This window comes from Nicotiana tabacum, chromosome 7 (genome assembly GCF_000715075.1).
Source record: "Nicotiana tabacum cultivar K326 chromosome 7, ASM71507v2, whole genome shotgun sequence".
NCBI lineage: Eukaryota > Viridiplantae > Streptophyta > Magnoliopsida > Solanales > Solanaceae > Nicotiana > Nicotiana tabacum.
The window spans coordinates 94,611,307-94,623,357 of record NC_134086.1 but is presented as its reverse complement, the minus strand read 5'-3'; the positions used below and the strand labels follow the sequence as shown (position 1 = coordinate 94,623,357).

The 12,051-nt window shown below is 35.4% G+C and overlaps 1 protein-coding gene across 1 annotated transcript; it reads left to right on the top strand.

Moving 5' to 3' along the window:
• The first annotated feature begins 7,470 nt into the window (after positions 1-7,470).
• On the top strand, positions 7,471-10,585 carry LOC107776779 (pentatricopeptide repeat-containing protein At1g69290-like). Its single transcript, XM_016596702.2, has 2 exons — positions 7,471-10,087; positions 10,185-10,585. Exon 1 carries the CDS (start codon positions 7,545-7,547, stop codon positions 9,510-9,512), a length of 1,968 nt encoding a protein of 655 aa, XP_016452188.1. The 5' UTR covers positions 7,471-7,544; the 3' UTR covers positions 9,513-10,087; positions 10,185-10,585.
• Positions 10,586-12,051: the final 1,466 nt, after the last annotated feature.

Here is a 12,051-nt window from a genome sequence, read left to right as displayed (position 1 = left end):
TTGTCACGACCTAATTTTCCCCTCCGTTGGGTCTCGTGACGATACCTAGTCTTAAGGACAAGGTAAGCCTAATATTTATGGAAGAACAACAGTAATAAATAACATCTTAAAATTCTTCTGGAATAAATCCTTTATACAGTGAACATATTCCCAAAACCTGGCAGTACAAGTCATAAGCTCTACAGAGTTAGCTACCACTTCTAAATACAACTATTTGGAAAAGAGTGAAATCAATTTAATACAAGTAAGAAGGTGACTCTGTAGCCTGCGAACGCAGCAGCGTGTTTACCTTGAGTCTTCTCAGCACTGATCCGCACAGCTAGTAACGATCAATACCTGGGATCTGCAGAATAACAATGAGCAGAACAGTAGCATGAGCACACCACAACGGTGCCTAATAAGTATCAAGACTAACTTCGGTGGAGTAGTGACGAGGAATAGTCAAGACACCTACTGGTCTAATAAACTGTACAAATGTATGTATAAGAATAACGGAACATGATGTATTATATATTTAAAGACTACACAATATGGCTAATAATACAACAACCACAATAAGGGAAGAAAAACATCAGGTAACAACGGAAATACCATAATAATGGCATAGAAGAGCGAGTGAAATCACCAACCCAAAACCTAAATCACAATTTTGCTAAAGGTAAGCAATAACTCAGAAACTACAACAATGTTCACATCAGGTATTAGCCAACAAACTCCATGAAGTACCAAACCTCGGACAAACTTACAGCTCACGGGTCTCAATACCTAAACCCTAACACTTGGCATCCTGTGCCTCTATCACAACTCATGGTCTCGCTGACAACTCACTTGCTAACTAGAGTTACTCTCACATATATGACAAGTAAACGAGAGTGTACATCTATACTCAACAATATCAGGAGAACTTCATATTCAATTGGAGTGTTCAACTACGTGTATGCTTGTGCAAGTGCTTTAACATAGTTCCTACCAGCTGATAAGCATAAGGAAAAAGAATGGACAACACATAAGATGTTTTATCACAACTTCCATGAGATAAAAACTCATACAGGTAAGCGTACCACAACACAATATCAAACAGCAACAAATGCCCCCAGGCCATCATAAATCATCACAATCAATCCCTGACATAGCCCACCTTGTCTCGCCACGTGTGCAATAATAATATATTGAATGCCTGCCTTGTTTTGTCACACATGTATTATAATGTTCCCACCTTGTCTTGCCACATGTGCAACCCACATATAAGCATTTATGCATATCCTGCCTTGTCACACCGCATGTGCAATATATCAATAGTAGCAATAGCATGACAGAAACCTCGTGCAACCCCACAATAACAACCGCACGGTAGAAACCTCGTGCATCACAATATCAACAACCGCACGGCAGTAACCTCGTGCACTACCACAACAAGTACAATAACAACAATGACAATATATACAAGAACACGACAAGTAATCAACTCAAGAACTTTCGATCACAAGGAGACAGTAAAACTACCTCCCAAGGAATAACCACAATAGAGAATACTAAGCGTAATAAGAACAACTCAACAAGGGAGGAAATAATATGTATCAACGACCCTACAATATGTAGTTCAACACCAAGAAAGCTAACACTAGTCAAATAATTCCAAATAAGGAAAAGTCGACTTAATATAGGATATCTAAACTTTTTTTAAGGTTGGGCAAATCACGAAGAATATATAACCACTTCAGTTAAGGGTGAGCAGTGGGAAGATGATCATAACCACAATTTAGACTAAACAATTACAGGAGAAATAAAAATGATTTCCAATAAACACAAGTAGTTACGAAAGATAGCATAACAATAGAAGAGGTAAAATCTTCAATTAAGCAAAATAAGAGTCATATAGGCAATAAGAATGAATAATAAGTAATAAATTCCAATTAAAGCATGAAAAGGTGAAACTAGTAAATAGGAACTCAATCATATCAAGAATAACTCCATACATAGTGGGTATAAGAACGTAAGAACCCTAGAAGGCCAACTATCCACAATTAAGTCCGAGTACGCACTCGTCACCTTCAATCAACATAGAAGACTCGAATCCTAAGGGAAAGTCCCCATACAAGGTTAGAAATTACCTCAAAGACGACAAACTGATACTCTAAAATGTACTTCTCAGGTGAAAAGACCTCTGGACGGCTCAAATCTAACCAAATTAACTTTAAAACAAAAATAAAACACATAAAAGACTATTCCGGATCATAAAGCCTCAATCTTTATCAAATTCTAAAAATCGGTCCAAAAGTTGACCCCGGGTTTGCACCTCGGAACCTGACAAATTTCACAAAAACCGAATACCCATTTCGATACGAGTTCAACCATATAAAATTTATCAAGTTCCGATACCATTTGGTCTCTCAAATCACGATTTTTCATTTTAGAAATTTTCTTCAAAAACCAACTCCTTTCCCAACCCAAAACATAATTTAAATGATAAAAATGAAGATAAAATCATGGAATATGTTAGATTCTAGGTGAAGAACACTTACCCAATCAAATTGCTTGAAAAACCCACAAGGAAGCTCCTAAAACCGAGGTCTAAAACTCAAAATATAGTGAAAATGGCCTAACCCTCGATTTGAAGATTTATATTCTGCCCAAACATTTAATGAATCGCGGTCGCAGAAAAGGGGATGCGATCGCGAAGAGTAAAGCCACTGCCTTGAATCAGTGCTACGCGATCGCAAACAGACTTGTGCGATCACGAATAAGGAAAATCTGGTGGTCCAGGAATTGAGCTACGCGAACGCGAACAAGGAGGCGCGAGCGCGAACGCGGAGAAGGCAGAAACATAACTACGCGATCGCGGACTAGTATATGCGAACGTGAAGAAGGAAAAATGTTAACCGCTAAATGGGACTTAGCGATCGCGGTTGTGACTATGCGATCGCATAGAAGGGAAACCAGAAGACAGAACAACAATCCAAAATAAGGGGAAAATACTTGTAGCCCACCCTGAACACACCCGAGGCCCTCGAGACCGCATCTAAACATAAAACAAGTCATATAACGTAATACAGACTCACTCGAGGTCTCAAATCATAAAAAACAATGCTGAAACGATGAATCACACCATGATTCGAACTTAGGAACTTTCAAATCTTCGAATTTCCAAAACTCGTGCCGAAACCTATCAAATCAACCCGAAATGACGCCAAATTTTGCAGACAAGTCCAAAATGACATAACGGAGCTGTTCCAGCTCTCAGAATTGCATTTCGACCCTGATATCAAAATTTCACTATTGATCAAGAAACTTTAAAAATTCAACTTTCGGCATTTCAAGCCTAAATAAGCTACGGACCTCCAAAGCACAATCTGAACACACGCCTACATTCAAAATCACCATACGAAGCTGTTGAGATCACCCAAAACCCATTTCGGAGTTGTTCACTCAAAAGTCCAATTCCGATCAAATTCTCACCGTTTAAACTTCCCAAAACTAGTTTCCTTCTTCCAATTGACTCTGAATCATCCGTTAACTGAATTCAACCATGCACGCAAGTCGATACATATATTATGAAGCTGATCAAGACCTTACGCTGCCAAACCCATTTCGGAGTTGTTCACTCAAAAGTCCAATTCCGATCAAATTCTCACCGTTTAAACTTCCCAAAACTAGTTTCCTTCTTCCAATTGACTCTGAATCATCCGTTAACTGAATTCAACCATGCACGCAAGTCGATACATATATTATGAAGCTGATCAAGGCCTTACGCTGCCAAACGGAGCTTAAATTCTTAAAACGACTGGCGGGGTCGTTACAAGATATTATTTGAACTCAATCTTAATTTTTTGTCATTGTGCTTTTAACAGCTTTGCGCTTCTGACATTAAAAATTATATTATTAGTGCATCGTCTCATTTTGCTAGCGTAGTATTTTTATTTTAACCATTCTACCCCTTCCCCCTTCATTTCTACAGAGTTACAACTTGAGTTTATTATTAATCTACCATGTTGTACTTAAAATATCAGGAGATTCCATATCCATATCATGGAATCGCGGATGATAAAAATTATCCTATGCCAAAATTATTCAACTGAAAGTCATTTCTCCAGTGATTGGTGGTTTTCCTATTATGAGGTAATCCCTTGAGTCTTTGCTTCACCTTTAAGAAGGATAAACAAATGACGCATTCAATATTCTCGAAATGTTGTTCAATGAGGCCACTAACATGAAGGTTATTGCGTTCAAATCATCTACTCATGATGAGATAGTTAGGTCTGCTAGCCCAAAGTAAAGATCAATCCCATGAATCAAGTAATTTGTGGAGACCAATATTTTTTATTTTCAGATGTTTAACGAATGAAATAAATCATTGAGACAAGTCGTGATGAGGTTCATATCTATTGACTAATTTTTATTAACTTCAAATTAACTATTTTGGTATTGTTGGTGTTGTACTAAGATTGTAACGCATTTTCAGACCTTATGAAATAAGTTTTTGTTGCTGATATTGATATAAAAAAATTAATGCAACAATGTGAAAATCCAATTTTTTAATAAAATTATTTTTACTAACTTTTGAAATATTATTGCAATACTTAATGGTTGGTGCTGACCTTTGTAGTTTTACTTGCTTGATTGATTGAATTGTTAGTTGATGGGGAAATAAGAATGTTGCTATAAGTTCATAGACTGCTAACTAATTGAAGGAATATATTAGTGAAATTAAGATTAACTATCAATGTACAATTCAAAGACTTAATAGCCCGCGATATATATGTTTTGTTATAGATAACTAATAAATTAAAATACTATTACTTTGTAGCTACAATTTGATTGCGTCTGAGAATTTCTTTCTGTTTGTTTGGGTCGGTCCACGAAAACAGTGAGTAATATCTCCATGCTATTTTGACCATTACATATGGTGGCAGAAGGCCGACTTGATCTCCTCCATCATTCGGCAAAACTTGCTTCTATTTTTGTGGTACATTCTCCTCCTATTCCTTAATAGTTATAGTTGTATGTCACCTTGTACGAGCATGAATTACATTGATATTACTTCTTATTTCTTAGGCAGTTGAATTGTTCCCGGAGAATCTTTGCTATTTATCACACCTTTATATTATTGCTTCTCTTTTCTCAGGCACTTGAAATATGGTGTTGAAACAAAGCTGTACTCTCAATTGAAAACTTGATTGGTGGAACCATCCACTTTAACTACAATTTACTTCCCCGGCTTAAGCTTCATAATATTGGAGATGTTAAATTAGTTGTTAACAACTGAATTTTTGGGATTGCGACGATTCAAGAAAAAGGAGCTAAACTGTGTCGTTCACCACACTCAGGTAATTGTTTAATTTAATTATCCATAAGATTCTTTTGTCCTTATTAATTGTGAGAAGATACAAAAATATTGCATAAAGTATAGGAGTTGAGTTAGAACTGTATTTGATGTTTGATGTTCAGCTCTTGATGAGTAACTTCTACTAATTTGGCGCTAAACATCCAACTAAGAAAAAAAAGAAAGAAAAAAAATAGCCTGAGAATTAGGATAAAATGTCTTCATGCCGTGAAAAGGTTTAAATTCTATAATTTGGTGCTAGAGCATTTGCCAAATTACTACAACACTGCATAATTTATTCTAACTTTCTGCAGAAAATGGTATGAACTGTTAGCTAAAGCTCTCGTAGGAAATAATATAATTATATGTTTTAAAAATGGTTAAAAAAAACCTTTGCAAGCGGTGTATGTGTTGTATTTGTCTAAATAATTTTAAGAACATATAAACATTATAATTTTTCTATTATTTTCCAGATTTTTCCTTATGAGCGCGGGGCAATCCTTAGAGGAGCATTTTCTTGGTTCTACTTTTGTTTCACTTTATAGTATTTCGGGTTTTGGTAGAGATATTGATACCCCGATTGCATCAGTTAGTACGGAGGAGATAAGTTGATTTTAGAAAACTTTTACAGTGTTAAAAGAACAACGCTTAGCTTTTTCTAAAAATTCAAATTTTATTAGGACTACTTATGAGCATGTGAATATGAATATAGGATAATCATTTTTTTCCTGATAATTTGTACTTATACAATAGAATTATAACACAAAGTTTCTTCCCTGCAACTGTGTTAAAAAACTCCATAAAAAGTTTAACAACTACCGTTAATACTCTCACTTTCCTTTACAGATGATTCAGAGAGCAATTGAGCAATGGAATAAAGAATACGATTCTTATGAGAAAACAATATCAAAGTACATTATGACGGTGGGTGACTTCCCATGGGGTCATATTGTATACTTAAACATCATTTGAGAGACCTTTGTAAAAACAGTAAATTGTAGAGACTCCTTAGGGTTGCTATAAGGCTTTGTGATGCAATTTATTATTCCATACGTATACTTACAATGCATTTACTTGTTTATACAATAATAGTATTTGCATGTTCCTTTTTGTCTATCGTATTTTTAAAGTAATATTTTTGTATGAAAAATTATATTTAATATTTTACGCGTAACACGCGGGTACGGTACTAGTTTGTAGAGAATTGGACTAGCACAATCGAAATGAAAAAGGGAGAAGACACATTCTATAAGAAAATAATCATTTATTCTCTTTTACTTATTGAGTTACAATAATTGTTAATAATGGAGTATCAATTAGTCAAGACTCAACTTGTCGAACTATACTGAATATATAGCTGTTGATCAAATATATGTTTAAATACTAGTATTATATATTTAGACTTTCAACCTAATAGTTATTCTGATGTTATTTTGTTTGATGTTACAAGTAATTCACAATGTTTAAGAAGTCAGAAGCATTATTATTTTACAAGTTTGAAAGATTATTAATTTACTAATATATGTCCGCTCAACCAAAAAAGAAATAAAAGAATGGTCTTGTCCAAAAAGAGAAGCAAACAAAGGAATGAGGTATAATAAATTTATATATTTGTTTCATAATTATATTTAAATAAAATTGATTTGTTTATAGAACAATAATACTCTTAAAGTTATAACGTTTTTATAATTAAAATTTTATTTCTAACAGCTTGTTTGGATGGTTGTTACATATCGTTTCATAATGTATCGTATCGTAATATATTGTATTGTACTGTATTGTTTGATGAATACATTGTTTGGATGGATTGTGTCGTTTAACGTCGTTTTATGGTATCACGCACCAGTAATATGATGAATAAACTTGCAATATTATAAAGAAAGATTATGATACGGTATATAAAAAGGTAGGGTAAATGATAAAATAAAATTATTTAATAATAATGAAGGGTGAGATTGAGAGAAAAAGAAAAGGTAACGACGCGACTACACCAAATGGATCGTTACATAAAATGGCTCATTTTATCGTTACATAACGACGAATTTAATAATATGATACAATAAAATTTAAATAATAATCAAAATAAATATTATATTAACTGCAGCAAAGAAACTGAAATGTTAAAAATGTTTGACCTTATTAGTGATTGTTCCTTAAAACAGTCATATTCTGCGAAGGGCTTCGCCTTATACAGCATTTCTCTCGATCGACACAGTGAGCAAGAATGTGGAGAAGAGCTTTCTGTATTCTCTCACAAAGACCCTTTTCTTCACAACCTGAAATCCCCACTTTGTATTCTTTTCTCCAACCTTCAATTTTCTCCTTAAAAAGAACACAACCACCTTCTTCTACAACCCCAACAAAACCCCAAGACCAAACCCCACTAACCTTAACACAAGAACATAAATCCAATCTTGAATCCACTCTTCAAAATTCCATAAACACCGACAACACAGATGAAGCGTGGAAATCATTCAAGACTCTTTCAAATTATTCAGCTTTCCCAAGTAAGTCACTTACCAATTCACTCGTCACTCATTTGTCATCAATAAACGATACCCATAACATAAAAAGAGCATTTGCATCTGTAGTTTTCTTGTTAGAGAAGAAACAAGAATTGTTACAGCCTGAAACTGTACATGTTCTGTTGAAATCAATGAGAGATGCTAACACTGCTGCCCCTGCTTTTGCATTGGTTAAGTCTATGTTCAAGAACAGATTTTTCATCCCTTTTAGTCTCTGGGGTGATGTTCTTGTCGAGATTTGTAGGAAAAATGGTAACTTTAGTGGGTTTTTACAAGTTTTCAATGAGAATTGTAGGATTGCTAGTGATGAGAAGTTGAATTTCTTGAGACCTAGTTTGGCAGCTTGTAATGCTGCACTAGAATGTTGTTGTCGTGAGCTCGAATCGATAACCGATGCGGAGAAGGTGGTGGAGACCATGTCGGTTTTGGGTGTTAGGCCTGATGAATGTAGTTTTGGGTTGCTAGCTTATTTGTATGCATTAAAGGGTCTTAATGAAAAAATAGTTGAGTTAGAAGGTCTAATACGAGGATTTGGTTTCACGGATAAAGGGGTTTTTCGTAGTAGTTTGGTTAGCGGGTTTGTAAAGTGTGGTAATTTGGGGTTTGTTTCAGCAACTATTCTTCAAGGTTTAAGAGAAACGGGTGGACAAGGTTTATGTTTTGGAGAAGGAACTTATAGTGAATTAGTAAGTGGATTTCTTCAAAACGGGAGCATAATCGATTTAGCTACTTTGATTGGTGAAACTCAGACTTTGGAATCTCCATCAGTGATTGTTGAGAGATCTGTTGGATATGGCATTATCAATGCTTGCGTTAGTCTCGGGTTATTGGACAAGGCACATATGATATTTGATGAAATGAATGCTCAGGGGGCTTCTTTAGGTCTTGGAGTCTATGTGCCAATATTGAAGGCTTATTGCAAAGAGCAAAAAACAGCTGAAGCTGCTCAATTGGTGACAGACATTAGCAGTTTAGGCCTCCAATTAGATGTTGCTACCTATGATGCTCTAATTGAAGCGTCAATGTCATGCCAAGATTTTCAGTCTGCATTTTCTATTTTTAGGGACATGAGAGAAGCAAGAATACCTGACTTGCAAGGGAGTTATTTGACAATCATGACTGGTTTAACAGAAAGCCATCGACCTGAGCTCATGGCCGCTTTCTTAGATGATATTGTTGAGGATCCTAGAATTGAAATTGGAACACATGATTGGAATTCCATCATTCATGCCTTCTGCAAGGCTGGACGGCTAGAAGATGCAAGGAGGACTTTCAGGAGAATGACCTTCCTTCAGTTTGAACCAAATGAGCAGACATATCTTTCTCTAATAAATGGATATGTGACAGCGGAGAAGTATTTCAATGTTTTGATGCTGTGGAACGAAGTGAAAAGGAAGGTTTCGACGGAAGGGGAGAAGAAGTTTAAACTAGATAATAGCTTGGTCGACTCATTTCTGTATGCGTTAGTCAAAGGGGGCTTCTTTGATGCAGTAATGCAAGTAGTGGAGAAATCTCAAGAGATGAAGATATTTGTTGATAAATGGAGATATAAACAAGCATTTATGGAAAAACATAAGAAGCTCAGAGTTTCAAAGTTAAGAAGGAGAAATCGCAGTAAAATGGATGCACTTATTGCTTTCAAGAATTGGGCTGGTTTGAGTGCTTGATGGGACACATATCTGTTGCTTGCCAATACTCAACTTAACGTCAAAGGCTAATGTCAAAGACACAGCAAGCGGCAAATAGCTTTTCAGGAAACTCGCTTGCTAATATTATGGGTTGCAGAGCCTTTAGCAGAAGACAGAGATCAAAGATGTATTATTCTTGCCAAACCATATGGAAAGTTCGATCTAACTTCCAAGAAGCAGAATTATGCTTTGGGTAAAACACCATTCTAGTCGAGCTAAAAGCTGCAAAAGCACTCTAGAAGTTGCTATATCATGAAACCTTTCTTATTAGTTGTAACACAATTGTATAAAAATTTGCCTTTTCTCTCAGCCGGAGAAATTGGCATAGCGAGACCAGAAGTTGGGAAAGAAATACCCCTGTGCTTGTAGAAAAACTCAACAAATTGTCTAATTTACTTACAAATGCATAACATCCTTGGTTGGTTCATCAATCTCCACCAGCTCCTTTTGATGCTGTTACTGGCCAAAATGTGTATTGTCAGAATATTTGTTATTCAACTCTTGAATAGGTGTCACAGATATCTGACGAGGAGCTTCTTTTGCTAGTACAAATTGTAAGAGTTGTTTCCTTTCTCTCTAGTGCGATAAATGTCATAAAGTGTGTGTTTTTCTTATAAAAAGATGTCATAAAGTTTGTTTTTTCCCTTTCAGGACTCTTGTCTGCTATTAAAATTGTTTGATGATATAGATGCCCTTGTGTTAAGCTGTTTTGTTGGGATTCCAAGATAGCAAGTGGGGGATCAATCATGTGCTATGTATGGACATTGGACATGATTCTTCTTTAGTTGCATTGGCTGTTGCTGTATTTGTGTCCAAAAGGGAAAAGCTAACGAAAATTCAACTTTTGGTTCTTTGTTAGCATGACTGTTGAGAGCTGTTACTGATTTATTTGTGTTTGTTTTGCGTAGGAATGTAGGTAGAAGTAATTGATGTTCATCTTCAATCTAGTTATGCTGATTGCTATGATTTAATTGTTGTGCTTGAACAGCCTTCTTCCTGTAGAAATGATTTTTAGCTACCATAATTGAGTAGTGGTATTTGAATTTGTTTTCTTTCTTGCTGCCTCTTCATAAGAATCTGAGTGTTTGATGACTTTTTAGAAGAGGAACTTGTCAGAAATAACTTTTTTAACGGAGGAGCTTCAGAAATGCACTTAACCTAAGAAATTTAGGTAGCAACATGTCGTGTTATAACTTTTAATGCTCTCTAGTAATCAGCCATGGGAGTAGATATTGTTCCTGTTGTCTGGAAATGTAGTCTCAATAACTGCAATCATCCAATAAATTAATATTCTTTTGGGAGGAAAAATTACAAATGCTTAGAAGTTCCAACTTATAAGTATCTGGGCATACAACGTGATTAAAACAAATTAATCATTATGATTAGTGATTGTTGGACAATCCTATTAGATAGCAGTCTCTTTACCCTATCATCGTAAAAAGAAAAAATCATATTAGCTAGCTGTCTTTATTGAGTTGATACTGTGAATCCAAGAAACTTTCTGCTGTTTTCTGTAGTTTAGGCGAGTTCTTTTGCTTGCATTTTACAGATTGTTAAATTGTTAAGCAGCCGTTATTGGTTAATATCCAAATTGTTGCTGGTGTTTCTCTTTCTGACAGAAGTATTTCTATTGATGACAAGAAAAGAAGTACTTAGTAGAAAGAAAAGTTGGCAAAGGGAGACAATTCATTAGTGCCTGTTTTGCCTGAACTTCAGTAGCATACTCAGCATTTTACAGAAACGGCGTCTGCCTACTATATTTATTTACCTGTAAGTGGGTTCTGGTCTAGGAGTGATTGTCTTAAGTGTTTACTTCTTGTCTCAAATTAATGTTTATTTATATTATTTACAAATGGTGTCTGTCTATTGAATATATGCATGTGTATGGGGTGGTACATTACGTCGAAAATGAGAAAGTTGATAGTGTTGAACAGAATCGGCAAGTTTATTGAAAGAATGATGAGTGTTTTAACTCTACAGGGACAACTTGTTATTGCTCTTCTTATATCTATTTCCTTTTTGGAGGAGTTGTGTACTTCAATCTTTAGAGATGTCTAAGAGAAGTTTGTTCTGTTAGCATAGTCATGCTTTAAAAAAATCTTGAAAACCAGAAATTTTATATGCAGCGTTAATATTGTTGTAATCCAATAGTATAGTTCTACTTTATTATTCAAATCTGTCACAAAATCCACTTTCATATGTGTTGACACAAATCTTGATTTCATTGTTTCACCTTAATGTAACTTCCCAAGATACTCTACTGCGCTGCAGATTCTCTCAGGTGACCCTAAGTTCAACTGTTGTCAATCCTTACTCTCCAACTTCAAAAAGAAAAGAAAGTTGCTAATGACAAGGTAGGGACTATTTGGATGATATGGTAGCCAATTTAACCAAAAAAGATGAGTTGGTAGCCTACAAGTCATGGGTTCGAGCCGTAGAAACAATCACTACTTGCATTAGGCTGTCTACGTCACATCCTTTTGGTGCGGGCCTTTCCCCAACCCTGCGTGAATACGGA